We start from the raw sequence: 24,906 nt of genomic DNA on the forward strand, positions 1-24,906 counted from the left end.
TCGTCTTCATTTTCTTGGTTCTTTGTCCTGGTCCTGGTTCTGGCTCTGCCATTCAAGCTGGATACCTTTCTCCAGCCATTGCCGTGCAATTCACCTCTGGTCACTCATTCACCCTCTTTGCTGTTCGTCACTTCCACATCTTCAGTCGCCAATCCTTCAGCCTGATCACCTCTGCCTCTTTTCCATATATCACCTTATTGCGCAACCTAGCTTTTGCCAACCCTCTCCCAGCTTTTCAATACATTCACCTTCCGATCTGGCTACACCAGCAAGGTCTGGTAAGTTTCTGAGAAGTGATTCCCAAAGCTGGTTCTTTATCTTCGAGGTACGTACTTTGCTCTACACCATCGATTAGAGCAACCTAAGCTGGTAAGAAGGGAGTACTAACTCCTTCGGGTGAAGAGTTCGAGCAACCTGTCCCATCTACAGAACTGCGTGTCAGGAACATGCCTACTATGTCATAACACCACACATCAAACCTACCGAGCGCTTGTAAATTACTCCTCCGAGTAGACACTCGTCGCCAATGGATCCCTCGGGAGCTCAGCGGGTACAGTCCAACACGCAGGATGCCCGCTTTCATTACCCACAATATCGAAATCAACCCCAACAGCAGTCGCAGGAACGACCTGAACCCTCGCCATATGCCCAGCCATCACAGTACTCACAATTCCCTCCACATCCTTCAGTTCGACCGCCTCCTGGAGCCAAGCTGAGTGCTCGTCAGGTCCCTCTTGGTGTCGGAGTTGCTCCACCGCCTGTAAGACCGCAAGAGCGTCAGCAACCACGTCCGTCAAACTCAGGCGTGTTGATACAAGACTTCAGATTTCCACCAGCACCCCCGGCACCAGCATCCAGAAGTAGGCAGGACCAAGGGGGCCAACCGTTTCCTGGACGGAACAACATGCACGAGTCCTATATGTCATCAGTATTAGACGACTTTACACCCGGAACAACGCCTGGCTCCCGCTCTCGTGGCTTTCCAACCCCTCGGGGGCGATATTCAGGCTCTGTATATGCCGAGAGCGAGGCACTAGGGATGGACGAGCGATATCTACAGGGCAGGTATAGCCCCGAAATCACAAGACCCAGTTCTCCCGACTCCTCTCCACAGATAGTTCGTCAAGCCAGCGTGGGAAAGCGTGCAAAGCCAGCTGTGACCACCATCAAAAGTCGAACGAGCCATCTCGAGCAAGACATCCCCGAAGAAGTTTCCACTCGGACTCCAGCTAGCAAAAATGCAGCTATGGCTGCATTGAGCGCTGCAATTGCAGCAGGTACGGGATCAAAGCCCATTGATTTCAACGACAGTGCTCAAGGATCCAGAAGCTATACGCCTGTGAGAATGCCCTTCGATGGATCTCCCCCTCCCTCCCCTTCCCAGGATCGAGAATACTTACGCACCCCTAAATCTGCCACCACATTTGCATCCGGCCACATCCTGGCCCAATCAACGAGTCATGGCGAATCTCTGCCTAGTACTGGTCACTCGCGGAAGTCTACCAATCCATTGCTCGGTCTGGGCATCGATCAGCCCGCTGCAATGAGCAACAAGATCCCTGCTAGTAAGAGACCTCCAAAGTTAGACATGGACGCAGTCAGGGAAGCCGAAGCTCGCGGCAGCACAACCAGTCTTGCTGATCTCATCAAGAGAGCAACAAAATTAGCTGCAAATCTAGACAGAGGTAAAACAGCCAGCCGCCTGGGAATGCTGGATATGTTTGGCAGCCAGGAAAAGCTTGCCGGAAACAATCGTCACTCTACTATGTCGGACATGATATCAGCGTTTCCTGCTCCTGCAATTGGAGGCACACCAACCAACCGCCGCGATGCTGACTGGCCCCTGAGTGAGAAGGGCGATCCTTACGCATCAACGACAGAACTCTCAAAGACCAAAGCCAGGAAACAGCGACGGAAGTTCTGTGGGCTATCTCTCCCAGTCTTCATCGCTGTCCTCACCATTGTTGTGGTGCTTATCGCCGCGGCCGTACTAATACCCATCTTCCTAATTCTTGTACCAAAACAAAACCGGAACAACAGTAATGCTCTGACAAACTGTGCTGCAAATTTTCCTTGCGAAAACGGCGGCACAAGTATTGTCAGCGACGACAGATGCATGTGCATCTGTTCTGATGGCTTCACTGGCAGCCAATGCGCAACATCCGGGAATACCAAAGACTGCATAACTATGACCCTCACAGAAGGCTCCAACGAGTATGAAAATGCAACCATTGGCAGGTCTGTTATGCCCGTTCTTTCGCCCCAGAACCGTTTCGATGTACCTCTTAATATCTCAACAATCCTAGGCGTATTCTCCTCAAACAATCTCTCATGTTCAAGCGAGAATTCCTTGGTTGATTTCAATTCAAGTGCATTGAATTCAGGAAACAACAAGAAACGCTTTATCATCCTACCAGAGTTTGAATCGCCCGACTCTACTGTTCAGCCCCTAATCATTCACGCAGTGCCTGCTGTACCCCAGATCACGAATCCTGCAGCATGCACAGGTGATGTCCGCCTAGAGCGACGCCAGGACGGTGTAACTGTTGGTACATCCAATGGTATCGTCTTTCAAGCAACCACATCGACCGTTGATAGTGGACCGAGTGAACCTGCGGGAACGGGTGGTCCAACGACCAGCAATACTGTTCCCACAGCGTCTGAATCAACATCCGAATCAAGCTCAACAACCTCCTCGAGTGGAAGTAAAAGCACGTCCACCGCTGCACCATCCTCTAAAATGACAGATAAAGAGATCGAATTTGCCCAAGTTGTGGTTATGTATATTTTGCAGGAGTCACGCTCCGTCAGCGTCGCTGTCAATACGCAGCAGCAGATCGAGATGTTGTTCTCTCAATCAGACGGAGAGGGCAGCAATGTCAGAAACAACTCGGTGGAGGTTGGATCTGGAGACCTGCAGCTGTTCGCGAGCTTCGAGGATTTTACGATATCATATGGCAACTCGACAGTCACAACTGTTGTTGGAGGTGGCAAGTGAGCACCTGGACTAATTGTGTAGGGTTGGAAAGCAGCATACTCGCGTTCTTCTACTGCTCTGCAGCGTGCAGAAATCAACGCCGTCCCATCGTAGGCGAGCTTGTTAGCCACACGCGAGCCCGTTGGGACGGATTTACATTGCCTCGTAAACGAGGCACGGACTTTACGGTGAACGGGGTTTTGGATGCACATGTTACGATACCCATTTCCGGTCTTGGAGTTTAGAGACCGTTCTACGATGTCTCACGTGTACAGCATACTACCTACTATTTTGCCACCTTCTCATCTTGCTTATGCGTAGATAGCTAGGAGAAAATCACTTTCCTGGGACACATTGTATTTTCTTGTCGTCATTACTTCTAGCATCGGGGGGCTGGCTGGTTGTGCTCTATGTATTGATTTGATGGATGCCGACGAAGACATAGCGAAGGGATACCATTAGCATATCTATCGGCTTTGGTTAGCCTCGAAGACTACGCTAAGTGTTGAACTTGCGAAAGGGCAACACAGCCTAATCCAGTAGAGGAATACGAGTAGGAAAGACCTTGGACATTACAACGCCCTTGGAAGCGATGGGCTGAATGCAAGAACTGCTTATTCTGAATTGCCGAGCACTGAAAGAAAACATTCACCCATCAATCGATACATCGTGAAAAGTAGTGCTCACATGGGTAGAATTCCCTCGAGGCTACCTTGTGGATCGCGGTTGTTCCTGGCAGTGGACTCGCCTTGGTTTTGGAAAAAAAAGGCTAGATTAGGGAGGCACTCACAAACGTAACATTTATTGGATCGTCTTTGCGAGCCCTGCCTGACAGCAAGGCATACCTGAGATGCACTCACAGCGATTCGGACAAAATTGGTGAGAATCGAGCAAAGTACCATGTCATGATTACCCAGGCGGAAAGAAAAAGAAGAAAGAAATCCATGATTGAGTATAGCAAAGTCACGATTTCCGGTCATACTCATGCGCGGCTAATCTGGGGTATGCTCGACCTGAGATATATGTATATGGACGCTCGTTCAAAATTGATACCTGTAGCCAGCCCGCTCCACATCTTCAATTGCCTCAGGACATTCGTCTCTGCTCGCTTCCTTCTGGTCATGCTGTTCAATCCCGAAGCAGATCGTCAATCTCGGCCTTGGTCAAGCCCAGCAGATAAGCCAGGTCAAGCATGCTCTCGCCAATGTTCAGACGCGCCGGCGCTTCCATTTGGACCTTGGATTTCGCCCTCCAGGCGACACCGAGCCCTGCCGCCTTCAGCATTGGGATGTCGTTGGCGCCGTCCCCAACGGCCATCGTCTGGGCGAGCGGAATGTGCTTGCCGGCTGCGAGGCTGACAAGCAGGTTACGCTTGTGCTCAGAGTCGACGATCGAGTACTCTGGATTAAGTTCGCCGGTCAGGGTTTGCGAGTCCGGGTCCGAAATCAAATGGTTTGCAAAGGCGTGGTCGAGACCCAACTCGCCGGCTAGCCAGTCTGCTAGAGGTTGGAAACCTCCGCTCAAGACAGCCAGTGTACATCCCATCCGTTTAAGAACCTTACACAACTCCTTGGCACCTGGGGTGATGATGATTTTGGGCTTGAGGCGCTCGAAAACGTCGCTCGGCACGCCCTTCAAAAGGGCCACCCGCGCCTTCAGGGAGGCAGCGAAGTCCAACTCCCCGTTCATTGCTCGCTCGGTTATTCCAGCGACTTGTTCCTTGACGCCGACGAAGGCTGCAATCTCGTCAATCACCTCCTGTTGGATGAGAGTCGAGTCCATGTCGAAGACGCAGAGCCGTTTGTGCCGGCGGAACACGTTGGAGGGCTGTAGAATGATTTCGCAGTTCCATTCTCGCTCGAACTTATAGATGGACTCGTGTTTGGGGATCAATTCGAAGGGCAAGTACTCGGAGTTTGGGGGCGGTGTGAATGTCAACTCCATGACTCGGGGCTTGAATGGGTCCGGAGCCAGGCATCGGTGCGAGGAGGTCAGTCGACGCTCGTCTGGTCTATTGTGGATGAGAAGGCTGTCCAGAGTTGAGAGGAAATGAGTCAAGCACATTTGAGAAATGTAGGCCCCGTAGAGGTGATCCAGAGGCTCAGGTTCGGGTGCCGGTGGCTCGAGAGGGTATTCCGCGAGGCTCGTGGTTGGCGCAGAGCCTTCTGCGATCTCTGGAACGGGGATTGGATCAGACGGCCGTGCTTGCGGGGACTGGTCTGGGTGGATGTGAGGATGTCGTGGAGAAGCCGAGTTGTAGTAGATGGTCGCAACCAATCTAATAGGATCATCGTGTTCCGGCACACAATTCGTGTGGGATATGGTGTGCACCGTCGTCTCCTGGGCCACGATGGGGGACGGCGGAATCGCACTGACAGACCTGCGCGACGAGAGTGAGGTGCTCGAGAGAGTGTTTCGGGGAACTCGAATAGATGGTTGGTGTCCATCGAGGACCCCGTCAATGCTTGTGGCTGGACCACTTTGATGGGATCTGTATTCCAGGTGGTCATCTAGATACGTGCTCCCTGGCAAGGAACCTTTCGCCAGACTGAGGGTTCGACGCCGACCTGTAGATTGGGAGGACGACATTGCTCAGTCTACCAAATAGGTCGATTTGACTTTGTCCGTGATAGTCTTTCTCAAGTCGAGATGCCACTATTGCCAGGAAAGTCAGAATTGATGTCGTGCGATGAAGACAGGGTAGCTGCAAGTCCACGTCATTGCTGAGCGGCCAATGCAGGAACGCCTTCCATTGCATCAATCATTGTCAAGGGATCTGTGAAGAGAAGCAAAGATTGGTGAACAATTGATCCAAAGACGGTGCGCACCGGTGACAGCTCGTTTACAGTTTCGGCTCAGGGATTCTTGTTTGGAGCGGAAACCAGGTACGAATACATGTATTTTCGATTCAAGAAGAAACTGCTACGTTTAAGTAAGTAAGGGCAAAGGCGCGGTACCATCGTAAATTCCATGGTTGAAACTGTGCATTACAATTTCCACCCACCACTTTTGCATGGAGTATGACATCATACCGCGCCACGTGATGGATTGCATAGTCACGTGGAGCTCGACACAGCTCACTTTATTCACAGGGCACCTGCTGGGCACGTGGTCTCAGGACTTGTCAAGCTGCGTCATTTCTCGCTTCCAAGAACCCTTGGCCAAGTCCTGTATGAAACTCCTCCCACCTCTTAGTTATCTACAACTTAATTGTGCATCGCAAAGGCGTGGAACATCATCGACTGCATCTCGGATGAGCGGGCTGGATTATGTCGATCTTGGCACAAATGATGTGCTTGTCGGTAGGTCTAAGCGTTGAGTTTCGACGAAGTTGGACGACATCCAAAAATACTCTAGGGGAGTTTCCCACTTGGAAGCAATGAATTTCCAACAGCTTGGAGGAGGCGTATCTGACTCAATCCATCGAGAAGATGCCATCAGACTGTCATGTTGCGGCGCAATAAATCCTACGAATTACATCGACTTTGGGAGGGCTGGACCAGGCGGCCTCCAATCAATCCTGTCGAGAAAGCCTCGCCATCGATGGCGTGATTACACGTGACCATGGCGCAAGATATTTTCTCTCTCTCTTTGCTCCCGACAACGAAGCCTCGACGAGTTCTAGCGCGCTCCACAGCTAAATTGCGTGCTCGACAATGATATTGTCACTGTCAAAGTCGATTTGTAAAGGTGGGCGTTTCCAGTTCCTTTTTGTCTCTCCCTATGCCTTGATGTTCTTACGCCTGTTTTTCGCCATCTTTCCTTTCTTATTTCCCATACGCTCTTCCGCCTTAGACAGCATACACCCCGCGCTCTCGCTTGAATATAGCTATTGCACCATGGTGTCCAGAGCCCCTTCTCCTGCCGGCAGTGGTTCGGATAGTCCTTCGCTGAAAGGGGCCGACTCAGGCTATGCAAGTGGTGACAACAGTGAGATCGGCTTGCCTGAGGTATACTTCACCAAACATCATCTTCAGTTCCTTAATCGGCAGCTTCAGTTCCTCGAGCCCCAGGACATCTTAAGATGGTGCATTACCTCTCTCCCACACCTGTTCCAGACGACGGCATTTGGACTGACCGGTCTTGTGACGTTGGACATGCTGTCCAAGCTCAAGATCCCTCGTCCTCAGATGGTCGACTTGGTGTTCATTGACACATTACACCACTTCAATGAGACCTTAGATCTTGTCGACAAGGTGCGGGAGAAGTATCCACTGATCAATGTGCACGTCTATAAGCCGGATGGTGTTGAGACAGCGCAGGAATTTGCAGACAAATATGGTGACAAGTTATGGGAGGTCGATGATGAGAGATATGATTACCTTGCCAAAGTTGAGCCAACTCAACGAGCATACCGAGAGCTCAGTGCGTTTGCGGTATTGACTGGCCGACGACGGAGTCAAGGAGGTCAGCGGGGTGACCTCGACATCATCGAGGTCGACGAGGCTGGGCTGATCAAGATCAACCCGATGGCCAACTGGTCATTCAAGCAGATCCAAGATTACGTCAAAGAGCATGACGTTCCTTATAACGCACTTTTGGATCGGGGATACAAAAGTGTTGGAGACTGGCACTCGACCCAACCCGTGAAGAAAGGTGAAGATGAAAGGGCAGGTCGGTGGAAGGGTCAACAAAAAACAGAGTGCGGCATCCACAACCCTCGGTCCAAGTATGCACAGTACTTGATGGAGTTGGAGAAGAAACGGGAGCTGGAAGCCCTTGAGCAAGCGCTGCAGATGGTCAGCCTGAAGTCGTGACTTTGAGAGGGATGGTCATGATGATCATGATGATGATTGTAGAGGTCGGGGAATTGTGTTTTGAGCATAGCGCCGGCGTTCGGGAGATAGCATCAGCGATGGTACATACAGGAGAGACGGCATGGGGGACTACATTTGCATCCAGGCCTGTGCATGCACAGGCACAGGCTTAAGGAAGTCAGGGACCGACAAAAACGGAATTGACGGTCAACGCCATGACAAGGGTGATGGCTGAGATATAGCTAGAGCAGGCGCAGAAATAGGAGCTACTCTCAATAGTTTCGCATGGTTACGCCTTTCCGGTATCTCATTGATTGCTTGCCTTCGACCAGGTCACATCTGTTATCGGTGGCCTCAATTTCCAGACGGAGCACCGATACGTGCCAGGGACTCCGGACTGTGCGGAGCACTAACAATATCTCGTATTCCAGATGGATGACTTTTGTTGCAAAGACTGAGATGCACCACTTGGAAATGTTGTTGAGCAGGTCATTGGCGCCTCTTTTTGCCTTACCCCAGAGCCCGGTATCGCCCAGGCTTCTCGGGATGACAGGCGGTTGGAATAGGCATGGTCCGATGCCTAATCGCTCGGGCTGACCTTAGCGATGCACCGTCGGGGCGCCCTTTGAGCCCCCAATCCTTCGTCCACCACCAATGGCCCTGACCGAGACGGACAAGATTGAGGGCTGACTGCAGTACGAGGTCCCCACGGGCCAGGATTCCACGTTCCTCCATGTCGATGAAATTTCTTGTTCAAGGCCCTTCTGACGCTGCCAGGGCCCGGAAATCTGAGGCTTCCCCTTGGCGGATAACAGACTCCTACGGACCATTCATGGTGCTTAACTTTGAAAAATTTGTGATGCCCATGACGGAGGCGTTGATTGGCAAGGATTGCGACATTATGCGGTGGTTCGATTGGGTGTGATGACCATTATTATTACTATTGGTGTTTGGTCCGGCCCTATGTATATACCCTGTGCTTGCACCTGAGGGATTGCAAAAGTTCAATTTCTCGATTATTTCTGACTGCACTGATCCTGTTTGTCTCTCTATTTCTGCTTGTGCGACTGTCTTAGTTTGTGTGTGCGTGTCTGCCCCCTGCACCTCGTACCTGGTTATTCCTGCCGGCTGTCAGCCTGTCAGCCTGTCAGCCTGTCACCTGTGCGGTTTCCCCAAAAGTCCTCCGCGCACCATCACCACCCACCAACCCACCAGATCCCAATATTTCCCCTCTTCTCATAAATTTGTCGTGGAAATTGTATAGCCTCTCACTGACATCCTCTGCAGAATGGCCAACACACCTCATGGCGGAGTCCTTAAGGACCTGCTTGCTCGAGATGCCCCCCGTCATGCCGAGCTTTCTGCCGAGGCCGAGAAGCTCAAGGCTATTGTGCTTAATGAGCGCCAGCTGTGTGATCTGGAGCTTATTCTGAATGGCGGCTTCTCCCCTCTCGAGGGCTTCATGAATGAAAAAGATTACGATGGTGTTGTTGAGAACCTCAGACTTGCAGATGGCAGTCTCTTCAGCATGCCCATCACCTTGGATGCCGCCAAAAAAGACATTGACAGGCTCGGCGTCAAGCCGGGTGCCCGCATCACTCTCCGAGATTTCCGAGACGATCGAAACCTGGCGATCCTCACGGTCGACGATGTCTACAAACCAGACAAAGAGAAGGAAGCCAAAGATGTCTTCGGTGGAGACCCAGAACACCCTGCGATCAGATATCTAAATAACAGCACGAAAGAGTACTACGTTGGTGGTAAGATCGAGGCTGTCAACCGCCTGAACCACTACGACTATGTCGGTCTCAGATACACTCCTGCCGAGTTACGCACACACTTTGACAAGCTCGGTTGGACTCGTGTGGTTGCCTTCCAGACGCGTAACCCCATGCACAGAGCTCACCGTGAGTTGACCGTCCGAGGTGCCCGTGCTCGTCAAGCAAATGTCCTCATCCATCCGGTGGTTGGCTTGACAAAACCTGGTGATATCGACCATTTCACTCGTGTCCGTGTCTACCAGGCTATTTTGCCCAGGTACCCCAACGGCATGGCCGTTCTCGGTCTCCTCGGCCTAGCCATGCGAATGGGCGGCCCCCGTGAGGCCATCTGGCACTCAATCATCCGGAAGAATCATGGCGCCACCCATTTCATCATTGGTCGTGATCACGCCGGTCCAGGAAAAAATAGCAAGGGTGTTGACTTCTACGGACCATACGATGCACAGCATGCAGTTGAGAAATACAAAGATGAATTGGGCATCGAAGTCGTCGAGTTCCAAATGATGACTTACCTGCCAGATAGTGACGAGTACAAACCCAAAGATGAAGTCGCCGCTGGAGTCAAGACCCTTGATATTTCTGGAACCGAGCTTCGGAGACGCCTTCGAGTTGGCGCCCCCATCCCAGAATGGTTCTCTTACCCAGAAGTCGTCCAGGTCCTACGAGAATCCAACCCTCCTCGAAATACCCAAGGCTTCACTATCTTCTTGACCGGGTTTACCAACTCTGGAAAGGACGCCGTTGCTCGCGCTTTACAGACTACATTCAATGAACAGGGCGGTCGTCCTGTTTCTCTACTACTAGGAGAGAATGTCCGACACGAGCTGTCCTCGGAACTCGGATTCACCAAGGAAGACCGCGACATTAACATTGCCCGTATCGCCTTTGTGGCTGCAGAGCTCACTAAAGCCGGAGCAGCCGTCATTGCGGCCCCAATCGCACCATTTGATGAGGCTCGCAAAGAGGCTCGGAAGACGATTGAGCAATTCGGCAGCTTCTTCCTTGTACATGTCGCAACGAGCTTGGCCTACTCGGAGAAGACGGACAGACGAGGCGTGTATGCTCGTGCGCGCAGCGGTTCGGTTAAGAACTTCACTGGTGTTAATGATCCCTACGAGGTTCCCGATGATGCAGATTTGACCGTCGACGTGGAGAAGCAGACTGTCAGGAGTATCGTTCATCAAATTGTACTATTGTTGGAGAGCCAGGGATTCTTGGGAACCTCATAGACCAGGAACGCAACATACATTGACTGTGGGACAAAGTTGGTGCATATGACATAGCTTACGAGAAGAAGGGGCGCAGACCAAGGGGATTTGGATAGGAACGGTTGAACCATAGATGCACATTTGCAGTGACCTTGTTTTCCCGGGACCAAGTACCCGCATATCACGCTGTGGAAGAGGCAATAGTCGTACTTCAACAGGAATGAAATCATATGATCTCAATCTCCAGCCTTGAGGGACCTTGATCTTGGTTGTTCGATTCCTTGCCTGTACACTTCAACCTCTTACATTCCAGGGAGACGAGGCCAACATCCACATTCCATTCTCTACAACTGTTTCTGCCATTGTTGATACACAGCTATGGTATTCATGGGAAATGTGATTAGCTCACTGCTTTGGTGAGGGCTATCGCATGTGTCACAGGTGATTCGAGGTGTCAATTTGAACCAAGCTCCGATGGCTGACAGGGATCTCAGCTGGGTGGGTATGAACGCGGCAACATTGATGGCCGGGAAAACTATACCCAACAGGATGTTTACCGCAAACAAGTGTGCAAGGGTAGCAATCAGAAATGGCTCGCTCTCGTCCATGGAGAGGAAAGACGATGACAGTGGTTTCATGAAAGTTGAATAGGGATAGACTAGCCTGAACTGGTCCCGTATGTTGAACTCCATTCGCCGATCTTGAACAATTCTGACAAGATCTCGCAGACCTCTGACTGTCGTGGCGGCTTCAGGGTTGCGGTTACCCTTGATACAGCTTGATAGCCGGTTCAGTGATGCAATGGCCTGATCGAAGAGGCTTTCGAGCGCCTCAGTGAATGTAGCAAAGTTTATTATGTGGCCTGATCGAAGGCTGCGCTCTCCGTGTCCCGATGGCACGATCAGTGATGGGTTGCCGTCCATGGCTGGGTAGAATACAGAGTGTTTCATCCATGGCATCATTTGCTTGACGACCTAGCTTTGGGTTTCAGCAATGCGTTAGGCCAGTATCATACCGTAGACTCCTTACTGTTGAAGTTCCTTCCATCATCATCCTCCAGTCAGACCTTGTCCGTGTCAGTGCGAAGCAACTATGCAAAGCCAACCGTACGGGTCATTGCCCTTACCACGTGTCTTGCTGGAAGAGGAGCAATATAGATCCACATAATACGGCATCTGCATTCTCTCGCGAGAACGTCGCAAGTTCTTTCCTTAAGCCTTGAACCGCAAGCGCATGGTGTTTGGCAGCATCGTCAAGGATTCCGGCTTCTTTGGTTACGTGTGCCAGCCTTTTGGCTGAGATTACGATCAGAGCATGGGCCGCAAAGCTGACTTTCGACGCGATTTGCAAGAATCTTTGCCAAGATCAGAGGGCGGTTCTTGTCCTCCAGCAGAGCACCTTGGGCTGCGGAATTGCACTTACAGGGAGAACTCCTCCCACCAGACGCAGAAGCGGCTTGCCTTGTTAGCGTCGAGGGTCTGCGCCAATGTGCACAAGTAGTATAAGTAGCGAAGACTTTCGATGGGCAGATGATGCCAATCTGAGGATGTAGGGCCAGGGAGGAAAGGAAACGGCGGGCTCCCGTAGCATTTCCAGTCCAGACATGCCTTTTCGACAGCAGCCGGCCATTTATAGGAGAAATCGGACGCCTGATGCGAAGCACCTTGAAGTTTTGGATAGTTGCACGACTTCTTCAGTCGGAGGCAGTTCGAACAGGGTTAGGTCAGCCATTGACTGGAAAAGAATCGGAGCTTTTTACAAGCTTACCAGCATGGACGATGCTCATCGCACTTCACGCGACGGGACTTGCAAGTATTGCATCCATTCTTAGACTTAGCGTGACTGCGGCGCAAGACAAGCATGGGTCAAGTTTCGCCCCGGTTAGACCACAAATAATGCATCAGGTCACCAGAGGCTCCTAGCTTAGGCTTTATATAGCGGACGAGACGAGATGAGCCTGTGGCTCTAATACTTGACAAGATTAACTCAGTAAGGGAACCTGAGGATGGTGCAGAGCCAGGCAGCATAGCCCTCAGCCTTGTTCTGCGAGCTCGCTTATCAAAAGGAAATCTCTGCACTATGACTCAATTTAGTTAAGTCTGATTTGGAATCTCTGCGGGGAGCCCACTTATCGTATATAGTCTACAGTATAGAGATCGTGTCAGATTTTAGTCCCCACGAGACGCCACTAATTAAGTCAGCTATTACGAAATAATGCATCCTCCATCAAGTTCCAGACCGAAATGGTTTGTACATTGTGCAAGTCATGCACTGTTAATCATCAACTAGCAAATCTAAAATTCAACCTCATTTTCTTGATAAAACCAGAATTCCATTAGTGGGGTGGGTGTAACTTTATCACGCGATATTAAATCAGGGCGAGACAGAAGGGTTGACTTTGATTCCCGTCGCAAAACTTCCCGACAAGGAATGAATCCACATTTCGTTAGAACTCCGGCTATGAGTGGATTGCATTCGGGACACCCTCCGTCATACTGACAACGAAATCCCGATACATCCTAAGCCTCATCTGGAAAAAGGAGAAAGGCCGTGTTCTATATCAATGGCTGTGCTCGGTTGAGCACGATCTCAGGCTCGACGATACTATTTAGCCCAGCTAAAATCTCACACGATGGAAACTTTGGACTACCCATCGATCTGTCGAGAAAACAGACCACAATAAATTCTACCAAGGATTGACATGATTTTAATTTTGATTTATAGTACAAACTAGTTGTTTTATAGACACTGGAGGAGACGCCCTCACTTTACCCGGGCTGTCTAGTAGTCCGCTGGGAGGAGCTCCAGTGACCTTGCTGGGAAGAATCTTGAGACACAGCCACTTCTGATGTCTCTGAGATTTTGTATATAACCAGACTGTGCGATGACCTCAATTAAGTACCAACCTTAGATATCTTCCCCTTCTATTGTCTCAAATAATTCAACCAGACTTTTCACCTCTAGAGAGAGAGAGACATCAAATTCAGCAAACATGAGATTACAACTCAGCATCTATGTCACAGTGCTACTTGGAACCGGGACTTTCGCAAACCCTAACAAAAACACTGGTTCAGGTGTCAAATCATGTGCCTCCTTGAGCGTACCGAATATCCCAGGGGCTACAGTCATCTCGCTCAAAGCACGGGAGCTGCGAAACTACACAGTATCTGCCGCCCCATTACTACTATCAAGCGACATCTCGGGAATCAACGTCTGCGACGTGGATATTGTACTTGCTCATCCGAATGCACAAGACCAAGTCAACATCAAGATGTGGCTGCCCTTGGACGGCTGGAATGGCCGATTCCTCGGCACGGGTGGGAGCGGATATGCTGCTGGTTTATTCGAGTACAGCCTTGCCCCTGCATTGGCCTTGGGATACGCTTCCGCATCCACTGACGCCGGTCTTTCTGGGGACCCCTATAGTCCGGCTCTGTGGGCACTGAAAGCGGACGGCCAGGTCAACTTTGAGCTCCTCACGAACTTCGCCTCACGCTCAGTTCATGACATGGCGGTGGTGGGCAAACAGATCGCCACTCAGTTCTATGGCACTAAGCCCCATCACTCTTATTGGAATGGTTGTTCGACCGGTGGTAGACAAGGCCTCATTTCAGCACAGAAGTATCCCGCCGATTTTGACGGGATTGTTGCTGGTGCTCCGGCCATTGACTGGGCACGGTATGTGGTGGCAGAACAGTGGCCCCAAGTTGTCATGAAGGAGCAGCAGACCTATGTCAGCCCATGTGTACTGAAGGCCTTCACACAGAGCGCCATATCAGCCTGTGACTCTCTGGATGAGGTCAAGGACAACGTTATTACCGATCCGACGAAGTGCAATTTCAGCCCGTACAGCCTCGTCGGAACGAAGATTGTCTGCGATGGCAGCAGTGTCAACTTTACAACCCAAATCGCCAAAGCAATCCATGACATTCTCGAAGGGCCATTTCCCAATGACCCATCACGGAGCTATACATTGAACCTAGGTGCTCCTTTAGACTCCCTTGCCAACACTACACTTGTCAACGGTACCCAAGTGGGGCTGCCTTTTTTCGTCAACGATGCCTGGCTCAAGTACTTTGTGGTTAAGGACCCTGAGTTTGATACCACGACTATCGGCTACTCTGATTTCAAAAAGTTGTTCTCTCAATCTCAAAAAGAGTATGGAGCGATCATAGCATCCGACGATCCAAACTTCTCGCGTTTTCGCACTCATGGAGGGAAACTGATAGTGTGGCATGGCCTCTCCGATCAATTGATATTCCCCTCAGATACTGTCAACTACCATCGTCGAGTTGAATCTGCTTTGAGGGATCGCTCTTCCATGGACCAATTCTACCGAACGTTTCTGGCTCCGGGGGTTGACCATTGTGGTTTGGGTACAACCCAAGGAGCTGTGCCGGTTGATCCACTCTCTTCATTGGTGGCGTGGGTGGAAGAGAAGAAAGCCCCTGAAATACTCGAAGCTCGCACCCTGAATGCCTCTGGAGCGACAATAACTCGCAGCATCTGCAAGTACCCTCTCAAATCTCAGTACACTGGACACGGAGATAAGAATTTAGCCGCAAACTATGTTTGTGTGTGATGAATCTGGCTAAGTCTACACCATGAGCGAGCGGGGCTGTGGTTTCTTTCCCTTGATGTGACGCCACATCAAGATTTAATGCATAGGGATCCCGATAATCATAACAGCTCCTACGAGCTACCTAGTTAATATGCAGGCCTGTCTTAAAACTTCGCGAAGTCACACTGCTTGAGGGTCACGAATAAACTGCATAGGGCTCAATCCCCGATGCTCAAAGGCACAAGGCCAACCATTCTCATCCCGTTTTGCAAGACTTGTCGCACGCATTGGTAGAAAGCCAGCCTCACAAGTGTCCCGGATGGGATCTCCGAAGGCTTGCCATCATCTGTCTGATCTGCTCGCCTTTTGCCTTTGCTCTTCGCGTCATGTTCCAGTGATGGATCCACCTCTTTTTTCAAGTAGTCCGTCTCCTCAGCGTCCACGTGCGCCGATGGCGACTCCAGTTCCTCCTGTACTTGCTCTTCTTCTTTTGTCTTTGGAGACATTCCGCTGTGCAACCAGTTATTTTCTCCTTCGGTTGAGTGTTCGTGGAGGTTGTTGTATTCATTCGTAGATATGCCTGCTTCAGATACTGTATCTTCGGATGGTTTCGATTGGCATTCGCCTTCTCCCAATAATATCCCACGGTCCTTACGCTCGCTAGCCTGAGACACGGTTGAAGCTAGAGGCCTATGTTTCGAGTCTTCACCCCCGGGGTTGTCGTTCAAAGATAGTTGTTCTATCCTATTTGTATTCAGTTGTTCTCCCCCAAGATTTGTGTCCTGCTCGGATGCTTCTGCTTCTCCGCTGCTCTGTGGTCTCTCTCGCTGAGAGAAATCGTCTGTGATTGCGTGAGACTTGTGCTTCTCGTGTTCGGAACTGCATTCTCACTGAAGCACTTCACATCTGGATATGTTTTCTTGAGAAGGCCCTTCTTGGCCTTGAGCATCTTCTCCGCTGATCTGGCCAGCCGTTATGTCGACATTGGGTTCAGAGATCTCGTCTGCCTTGTCATTTCCGTCTGGCAACGCCCTAGCTTGGAGACGAGAGATTTCGTCATTGAAGCCATCCAGCCTCGGCCTTTCTTCCTGTGACACCTCGGCCCTCTTAACTTGAGCGTCTGTCTCGGTCGAATCTTCTAGGTCAGGGTTCTCCACAGGCCTTTCCTTCTGTGTCTTCATAGCTTCCCATTCTTCTAGGTGAGTCTGGTCTGACTGTACTCGATCGTGCTGGTCTTCGAGGTCAATTGTGGGAGGTGCCGAAATCTGGGGTACTTCTGAGCCATGCCTGTCTGGTTCGCTCTCCCTCAACTGTTCATGCTCCACAGGCTTTCCAGGTCCAATATGCTGCTTCACTGAAGATGACTAGGTGAATGTTTTTTCAACGCCCTCCGTGGTTAGTTCGGCATCGTCCAAGGGTTCGGCGGTTACTATATTGCTTGGACCTGGTTGGACTTCCACCTCTTCTTCTAGCTCGGCGCCATTGTTGTCCGGATCCGCTTCCCATACATCAGGTAGCAAATCTGTCACACGGAACAACAATATGAGGATGTGTGAAGACTCTAACGTCCTGAATGAAGGCTTGACCGTCCCTGGGAACTGAATCAGAAGACGAAGGACGTCAGCAAAGGCTTCATACTCGTCTTGCCCGAACATGGAGTAATCCACGTATCCGAGTGCTTCACGAGGAATAATGACGCCCTTCAGCTTCATGTTGATTTTTGATAGCCAGTATTGCAATGAAAGCCCATTGTATGGATTTAGAGTTGCCATGTCATCTAGGTCGACACCGAAATTCGCTCCACGCTTGATCGACATTTCCTGAGTCATGAGAGCAAGGACCGCAAGAGAATCTGCTGCCGCCGAAGCATCACTGCCACGAATGCCGTAAAGGTCGTCTCGTTCCATTTCCAGGAACATGCAGACCGCTTTCTGACATTGATCGAGAATATCTTCTAGCAGTAAGCCGCTACAACCGGTAGCAGGTGCCAATCCATGAACCTTCCCGAAGTTGATATGCTCTAGTTTACTTGCAAGCTCGGAACGGCCCATTAATTCGAGGGCCCTACTGACTTGATGAAAATGTAAATCTTGTTTTCCAGTGACCACGTAGATCATCTTGTCAAAGGAGTACTGTCTACTCCGCTCAAGGACAGCGGCAATATCTCGAAGCAGATAAGTTGAAGTGCCGTTTTCATACCGCAGCTTAGGTGACCCAAGACTTTTATACCCATTATTCTCAAAGTCAATGGTCCAGACCTCATCTTCTTCTTTCTGGATACACCTTTCCAACTACTCACATTGGCCGCCTTTCTGCATCGGGCATAAGCTTCTCTTCTTCGCCACCGATCTCTTGGAGCGGGATTGAGTGGCGTGGATGCGTGTTTGCCAAATCTCTTGTCGAGGGAAGGACAGTGTCACCTGGACCGACACGGCTATGTATACTCGCCTGATTCCTCGTCCGAAACCGCTGCTGACCGCAGTGCATGAGCGCGAAGTGCCACAGGCTATTCAGACAGGGACTTGGTTTCAGACCTTGTTTTTTAACAGCTTGTACAAGATCTGCGGGTTTTGCGGGCCCCTGTTGTCCCTCGCACAGTTTTCGGTAAAACTCCAGTCATCTAACATTGCGACTGAAATTCCTAGTTCAGGACTTGCTGGCTTCTCTTGTCGTAGTACTTGAACAGCCGCTCCAGTGAGAAAGTTCCCAATTTTTTCCGCCCTCGGCCTGCAGGGGCTTGTTTCACCCATGCTTTCCAATATGTCATTCATCAAGCCGTGCCGTTCGTTAAAGTCAAGGGTTTTCGGCCCGTTCGGAGATGCCTTGATCGTCTCGAGTTCCTCGAAGTAAGATTCGTTCAAATTAAATCTGTCGAAATCCTCACATGGCTCAAAGCTTGCTAACAGGGTCCAATGTGTCTTGCTTTACGCCATGCCGGGAAGCATGTGGAGGAAAAGGCTCTGATCACATCGAACGCCTGCTATGTCCGCGGTAGGACCAAAGTTTTCCAACTTAGAAAGCGAAAGGAACAAGGACGAGTCATCAGCAGCAACGGGACTGTTACCAACGCCAACAATGTGGTGCACAAGGTAAAAGTAATCCAGCCGGCCCTCTCCATGCACTATAGTAGGGGATGGAAGTTTTGCAACATTGTGCCCGATGTAGCACATCATACGTGTCGAGCTGTTGCGAAAATTCAGGGCAAATCCGCTGAAATCAGGCCCGTGTATCCATCCAATGGCATGCGCAATAAAAGGCAATACCTCTTGATCTGAAAGGATAGGTTGTACAGCATTGCTGTGAAGGAGCCGTGGTGATGTGGCGTTTTGAGCTGACAGTTGCCAGACAGCGCCTGGAAAGAATTGAGTGCTAGGGATATTGTCGCCGGCAGTCAGGTCTTTTCCCTATCCGTGTAATTTGACAACTCGAGCAACGAGGCCTTGAACAGGCTGGACATGCAGCTGTCTTGATAGGAATTGGATTCTTTCCACACTTGCAGCAGCCCCAAACGTGCAGAGGTTTTTTTTGCGTTTGGAGGCTATAGTTGCGGGACAGAACAATTGTTAGTATGCTTGTCTCTGTTTCGCTGGTGGGATTTATTTGGCACCCGAAGTGATGCAACCTAAGGACAGGGCAAGTTGTAGTTATGGGTGATAACAGTTCTTGTGGGAGCGCGGGGCATTTCTCGCAGCTGCAGCTTGTTCCGCCCCGAAAACATGAGAACCCAAGTGTCTCCAATCGCGAAATTGTGGGTATTGAAGAAAAGTGCCCGACTCACCACAACCATAGTAATCGCCTTCACGGCCATTGGTGATTCCCGTGACCGCAATGAGGGAACCTACCTTCAACGTGTTGCTGCTATCGCCAACGCCCTTGGACCAATTCCGGCACACAATCAACTGCCTTAGCCATAGCACCAAAGCCTTGCAGATAGATTGCAAAAGCCAATTGAAAACATTGGAAAAAGATAGTATGAGGGAGGAGAGATGTGGTTCAATTGTTGCAAGCACGCAGCATATAAACGATTCGCGGTCGAATCCACCAACGGACGCGACTTGGATGCCGACAAGTTTGTTTACGAACACAGACCCACCTTTGAAATTCCTGGCCATACGGGCTCGGTCCCACGTTCCCCATTCGACTAGTCGCCGTATCCGCTTACGCCAGGACCGGAGAAGTCGCATGTACAAGCACGGAGTACATCCAGGGGGATCACAGAAGGACGTTACTCCTGAGTCCTGACTCCTGGGTCCTTGACATGTACGGAGTAAGTCGTCACTACCTGTCTATTTATTTCCTCCATACTCGTGGAAAGCAAGCTTGCGTTGGTGGTGGACATCTATTCTGACTGTCCTTATTAAGAGAACGGGAAGTACATCCTGCTGAAAGATTTTGAACGACGATTCATACGGTCATCATTTCCAGGCAGACATCTGAGACATTACTCGGGCTACTTTGAAAGCAATGGACATAACTGCGAGACCGACATAATGCAAGGGCAGTGCCTTTTCCTTGGCTAACATCGCTCGTCTGTGCTCTGTTCGAGACGCTCTGCGCACAACTTCATGCAATGCTATCGTCGGACTTTGCCCGCCGGGCAAATCTGATGCCCATTTACTGGGTTGGCTTAAGAGGAACTCAAGTCAAGCAACCACAGAAAAGATATCTGATATCATGGCAAACGCTTTCTGGACAGTATGATGGTCGATGGGCGTGATGTTAGAGACAGAGACCTTGGGTCGAACAGACACACTGGTACGCGTGGAGGGAAGTCAGAGCCCAGTTCCTGATGGCTGCCGTACTCAGTATTTTCTGTTTTTGGTCACGAAAAATGCACGAATAGCTTTAAGCCCTCAGCTTGCATCGTTAATTATGTTCAAGAATATATTACATAAGAACCTGGATGAGGCATCCTGTCCTAGATAACCTCACACTAAGCGATTGGGCAAATCTAAGACAGAGCATTGGCCTTCGTTGTGCATATGACGATGCAGACGCCTCTTGTATTGTATGGAAGAAATATTGGACGTGAGCTGCCGAGATTGGATTGCATTTTGAGAGACGAGGCTGAGCCATGGTAAATGACGATAGACACGTGATAGAGCACGTGCCAGTCACCCACGACGCGTCACTTGTACAAGTAGTCACGTGACGGGACTGTTCTGGGACATTCCTAGTTCACCTACTCTGAAATTACTACTCGTACTGGTGGCCTTCACCTAAACTGATGCAATCGTTTCCATAAGCATCCTACCCTCTCAATCCTCTATTTCGACCGGACTCTTCCCCCCCCCTCATCTCTCTGTTCTCATAATGTCCGAAACCCCGTTGTTCAAGCCTGAGAAGGACTACACCAAAGACGCGGACAAAATCCTCCCGGAAGCGATAGCCTTAGCAAAGGTGACTGGCTCCATGCTCTCTGAGAGTCAAGTTTCTGACGACTCTCTAGAAAGATGTTCAAAAAGGCATTGATAAGATTCTTCTTCTTGAGAAACAAGCTAGACAGGTATGTTTATTGCGTCCGGAAGCCTACTGCGAACCACAATTGATCGCTCCGCTTGCAGTCCTCAGATCTTGCCACCACATCAAGATGTTTAGAAACAATTGTCACAATCTGCAAAGATGCCAGCGACTGGAGTTTACTCAACGAACAAGTCCTCCTTCTATCCAAGAAACATGGTCAACTCAAGCAAGCCATCACCAAAATGGTCCAGATTGTCATGGGCTTCCTCGATGATACTCCCAACCTAGACATAAAGCTCAGCGTTATCGAAGCATTGCGGACGGTTACCGAGGGCAAGGTTTGCCATTCAACTAATTCTCGTATGCAGCGCCAAAACTAACGGTACGGCAGATCTTCGTCGAAGTCGAGCGCGCACGTATCACACGGATACTATCGGACATCAAAAAAGAGCAAGGAGACATCAAGGCTGCAGCGGACATTCTTACGGAGCTTCAAGTCGAGACATTTGGTTCAATGAGCAGAAGAGAGAAGACAGAATTCATTCTCGAACAGGTGGCCTTGTGTATACAAAACGACGATTGGGTCCAAGCCGGTATCCTGAGCCGAAAGATTAGCACCCGTTATTTCGCACGAAAGCCTAAAAAGACCTCCGAGCAGATTGAGAAGGACAGGAAGGCGCGGGAAGAGAAGGAAAAGAATCGCTCAGCAGACGAGCCACCGCCAGAGAAAGATGATGATGTGACAGATCTGAAACTGAGATACTACGAGCAACAAATCACGCTTGCCAAACACGAGGACAAGTATCTTGATGTGTGCAAGCACTATCGACAAGTTCTCGACACAGAGTCAGTTGAGAACAACCCAGAACAACTCCATGCAGTCCTGCAACGAGTCATCTACTTCGTCCTTCTTGCGCCGTACGACAATGAACAATCCGACCTCCTGCACCGGATACAGCTGGACAGTCGGAACGCCGAAATTGCCAAGGACGCCGCTCTCCTGAAACAATTCACCATCCCAGAACTCATGCGCTGGCCCATGGTAGAAGAACAATACGGAGAGCACCTGACCAACACCGACATCTTTTCAAAGACCACCGAGCCAACGGATCCAAAAGCACACACTCGATACGAAGCCCTGAGACACAGAGTCATCGAACACAATGTGCGCGTGGTGGCGAAATACTACACCCGAATCACGTTCCCCCGGCTGACCCAGCTGCTCGACCTTTCGGAAGAAGAGACGGAGAAGTACATATCAGACCTGGTGACGAAGAAGACGGTGTATGCGAGGATCGACCGCCCTGCGCGGGTCGTTAATTTCGAGGTCAAGCGTGGTCCGGACGAGGTGCTTGACGAATGGGGCAGCAGCATGAAGGGGCTTCTTGGGCTGCTGGAGCGTGTAGGACATCTCATGCAAAGAGAGGAGATGATGGCTCGTATCCAACCTGGCACCAAGGAAGAAGGGCGAAAGAGCGCCAAGGCATAGATAAGACGAGGCGAACAATTGGTGTGTGTGGGCATCTGAGAATCGTCCGACGCCATGTATTGTAATACGGTAAATTCCAGCTTGCATACAGCTCGGTTATGGTGGGAGGAGAGCCCTGGCCTGAGCCCCGATGGTCATGGGTGGTCTGGCATATTGTGTATGGACACTTGACTTCTCCGTCAGGCTATGGGATATCATAGAGCACTAGAGGATGGTGGTCGCTCGATTAGAGACCTTCCAATGGGAAACCTAGTACCGTTGGCCTCCACAACCATGTATTCGAGCATCAAGAAGTGTCTAATTTTGGGACCTTTGGAAACAATCAAACTGACGTGTGCACTTGTCTCTGACTGCACTCCATATACCGTTTGTTGCATCGACGGCCTCAGCGGCGGGGCAGCTATTCATCCTGAATGGTGACAAGACTCGTTTCATACATATATATCATAGGGCCACGCAAGGCTGTGTTGTCCTGAACACAAGCCAAATCAACTCCCAAGAGTACCATCCAGGCCTCGATCCGGCTGACCAGTGGATTGAAACACATATGCACCCATGCACCGCGTACCCTCGCCTCCTTTATCTCCCACCACTCGCAAGATAAGTCTCCTTCTTCAACTGATCATCCACCGAGACCACAATCTCCGTAGCCTGGCCGCGCTCGAGCTTCCCACTCCCGCCTCCAGCAGTGATCCTCCACACGCGCTTCATGGCACCGCAGCCGATGGCCACCAGGATCGCATGGCCGAGATACGCAAAGGCAATCAGCCAAGCGACGACCGTCTTCGCAATGCTGACCTCGTGGATCCCGTACATGAAGTGGCCGCGGACCTGGATGGGGCAGAGGTCTTGGCGGCTGCTGTTCAAAGGAGGCAGTTCGCAGTGCATCCAGAACCCGAGGGTAGTGAGCCAGCCGGCGGCCAGGAGGGAGGTAGCTGCGAGGAGAAGGATGTATGCGGATCGTTTGCTCAGGTGCTTGGGTGTGTGGTGGTGCATGATAAGCTCGAAGGTGAGGTGAACGAGGCTGACTGCTGGGGTGGTAAGGGTGTAAAAGAAAAGCGCGGTCTGGGGCTCCGTGTAATCGCGATCGTTAGGGTCTTTGGTAGCAGGCACGATGTCTGAATTCTCTTGCCGTCTGGAGAAGATCGAGCCGTCGACCTCGGCGCTACTGTCTTGTGCTAGTTGGTCGGCGATGGCGGTGTGTGGTTTCGCTACACAGTAAGCGTAGATCCCGCCGAGGATCAACGTCGTGAAGACTAGGATCACGGTCACGGGAATCAGAATGGTGCGGAACTTGTGCAGGCGGAGGAGAGCCGGGTGTCGTGGGCGGTCGGGTAGCGGCATGTTTAATGACGGAGAACCTGATCGTCCCCCTCTGTCTGTGAGGGATGTTGCACGGTTGAGTGGTCGGGGGTTGGAGATTGGGAAGACATTGCCGTCGCTAACTCTGCGGGTGGTGAAATGCATGATGAGGCTGAGTGGGATTAGAGATTAGTGCTTGACGTCTGCGACGAGATTGACTTTTGAAGATGAAGTGATTATTAGAGAGTTAACAGCGACCAGCGCAAGGTTGTTCCAGCAAGGCGAACGGGGAAGAAGTCGGCCAACAACGCCGCCTCGGTTCAAGTCTGGCAGTATCGAAGGGACAAATGAAAGAAAGAAGGTATCGGGATCATGAGAGGCTCAGGCCGCGAGTACATCTGATATATGATACTGGATGTTATGTATAGAGTGGATGTGTTCCTGTAGATACCTTTCGCCACGACTGACCGTCTGGTCCAGCGGCTCCTGCAACAAGAGCAATCGGCTGGATATTAGTCTCTGCTGGCAGTCATTGAGCGTAGCACAAGACTGCCCTGGGAGGCATAACAGGTCGACGATGGCCAGTGCCTGTGTTGTTGTGGATAGACTGTGAGGTCGTCAAGTTGGCCAAGATGGATCAATCGTGGTCGTGGGCGCTGGGCTGCTATTATTATCATCGCGGTTCACCACGCTGGAAGCCGAGGTGCATTCCTAGCCAATGAATCACTGAAGTCAAGACAAAACTTCGACGAGTTCTGGCGTCATGGCCACTGTCGCCTGATGGCGGCTAATACTGGGCTGTGTTGTTAGAAGATCTCAAGAAGGGGCGTTTGGTGTTTCAAATCTGCTCATAGGCTGTCCAAGTGTTTCATCTTGGGCTTACCGCTTGTTCCTAGGGAGCATGGAGTACCGAAAACGTCGCTCAACTCGAGTGTTGTGACGTCTGCTCCATGCCTGGATGGGACCTCGTTTTCGTTTAAATATGTTCTTTCATCAGGCCTGACGCGCCGTGTCAATAATCAAGAAAGTCAAGAAAAATTGTGAGATCACATGGACATGGCTCAATACTGGGGCCCTGGAATCACGTGACGCTTGTCTCCCTCGCGGTCTACGGTATTGCCCGACTACCCATGTACCCTAAGGTATCTGATCTTCGTCCTCCATCATCTCCTAGTTGCCATCCCTTGGAAAAGACACATCTCTTCCGACCGTATCGAGGAGCGCTTCCATACTAACACCTGTTCTGTCGAAGCCATCCGAGCATGCAGGCATGTAGAGTTAATGCGCCGACGCATGTCGAAGGATGACCGCTCCGGAAGGGGCCAGGCATGGAGCAAAGCTTGGTGTTCTTCAGAACACATGGGGGTT

General features: G+C 50.8%; 10 protein-coding genes across 10 annotated transcripts; 5 read left to right on the top strand and 5 right to left on the bottom strand.

Annotated features, from left to right (window-relative positions):
• Window positions 1–526: 526 nt before the first annotated feature.
• On the top strand, window positions 527–2,998 carry A1O9_12785 (uncharacterized protein; the record flags this gene model as incomplete). The annotated part of the gene is made up of 1 exon (XM_013398307.1): window positions 527–2,998. One exon carries the CDS (start codon window positions 527–529, stop codon window positions 2,996–2,998), a length of 2,472 nt encoding a protein of 823 aa, XP_013253761.1.
• Window positions 2,999–4,105: 1,107 nt separating this feature from the next.
• A1O9_12786 (phosphoserine phosphatase) lies at window positions 4,106–5,566 on the bottom strand (the record flags this gene model as incomplete). The annotated part of the gene is made up of 1 exon (XM_013398308.1): window positions 4,106–5,566. One exon carries the CDS (start codon window positions 5,564–5,566, stop codon window positions 4,106–4,108), a length of 1,461 nt encoding a protein of 486 aa, XP_013253762.1.
• Window positions 5,567–6,816: 1,250 nt separating this feature from the next.
• A1O9_12787 (phosphoadenosine phosphosulfate reductase) lies at window positions 6,817–7,734 on the top strand (the record flags this gene model as incomplete). The annotated part of the gene is made up of 1 exon (XM_013398309.1): window positions 6,817–7,734. One exon carries the CDS (start codon window positions 6,817–6,819, stop codon window positions 7,732–7,734), a length of 918 nt encoding a protein of 305 aa, XP_013253763.1.
• A 1,288-nt stretch (window positions 7,735–9,022) lies between these two features.
• A1O9_12788 (sulfate adenylyltransferase) lies at window positions 9,023–10,744 on the top strand (the record flags this gene model as incomplete). Its single annotated transcript, XM_013398310.1, has 1 exon — window positions 9,023–10,744. One exon carries the CDS (start codon window positions 9,023–9,025, stop codon window positions 10,742–10,744), a length of 1,722 nt encoding a protein of 573 aa, XP_013253764.1.
• A 323-nt stretch (window positions 10,745–11,067) lies between these two features.
• On the bottom strand, window positions 11,068–11,646 carry A1O9_12789 (uncharacterized protein; the record flags this gene model as incomplete). The annotated part of the gene is given in 2 exon segments (XM_013398311.1): window positions 11,068–11,258; window positions 11,265–11,646. Coding segments are annotated over 2 exon segments (573 nt in total).
• Window positions 11,647–11,845: 199 nt separating this feature from the next.
• On the bottom strand, window positions 11,846–12,073 carry A1O9_12790 (uncharacterized protein; the record flags this gene model as incomplete). The annotated part of the gene is made up of 1 exon (XM_013398312.1): window positions 11,846–12,073. The coding sequence occupies one exon, from the start codon at window positions 12,071–12,073 to the stop codon at window positions 11,846–11,848; it is 228 nt and encodes a 75-aa protein (XP_013253766.1).
• Window positions 12,074–13,715: 1,642 nt separating this feature from the next.
• On the top strand, window positions 13,716–15,305 carry A1O9_12791 (uncharacterized protein; the record flags this gene model as incomplete). The annotated part of the gene is made up of 1 exon (XM_013398313.1): window positions 13,716–15,305. The coding sequence occupies one exon, from the start codon at window positions 13,716–13,718 to the stop codon at window positions 15,303–15,305; it is 1,590 nt and encodes a 529-aa protein (XP_013253767.1).
• Window positions 15,306–16,648: 1,343 nt separating this feature from the next.
• A1O9_12792 (uncharacterized protein) lies at window positions 16,649–17,771 on the bottom strand (the record flags this gene model as incomplete). Its single annotated transcript, XM_013398314.1, has 2 exons — window positions 16,649–17,504; window positions 17,584–17,771. The coding sequence occupies 2 exons, from the start codon at window positions 17,769–17,771 to the stop codon at window positions 16,649–16,651; spliced, it is 1,044 nt and encodes a 347-aa protein (XP_013253768.1).
• A 2,826-nt stretch (window positions 17,772–20,597) lies between these two features.
• On the top strand, window positions 20,598–22,236 carry A1O9_12793 (26S proteasome regulatory subunit N5; the record flags this gene model as incomplete). The annotated part of the gene is made up of 4 exons (XM_013398315.1): window positions 20,598–20,684; window positions 20,734–20,790; window positions 20,849–21,085; window positions 21,139–22,236. 4 exons carry the CDS (start codon window positions 20,598–20,600, stop codon window positions 22,234–22,236), a joined length of 1,479 nt encoding a protein of 492 aa, XP_013253769.1.
• Window positions 22,237–22,848: 612 nt separating this feature from the next.
• On the bottom strand, window positions 22,849–23,703 carry A1O9_12794 (uncharacterized protein; the record flags this gene model as incomplete). The annotated part of the gene is made up of 1 exon (XM_013398316.1): window positions 22,849–23,703. A coding segment is annotated over one exon (855 nt), but the record flags the coding sequence as incomplete, so codon positions are not given.
• Window positions 23,704–24,906: the final 1,203 nt, after the last annotated feature.

The sequence above is a fragment of the Exophiala aquamarina genome (assembly GCF_000709125.1).
Source record: "Exophiala aquamarina CBS 119918 chromosome Unknown aczIA-supercont1.27, whole genome shotgun sequence".
In the NCBI taxonomy this organism is placed as follows: Eukaryota; Fungi; Ascomycota; class Eurotiomycetes; order Chaetothyriales; family Herpotrichiellaceae; genus Exophiala; species Exophiala aquamarina.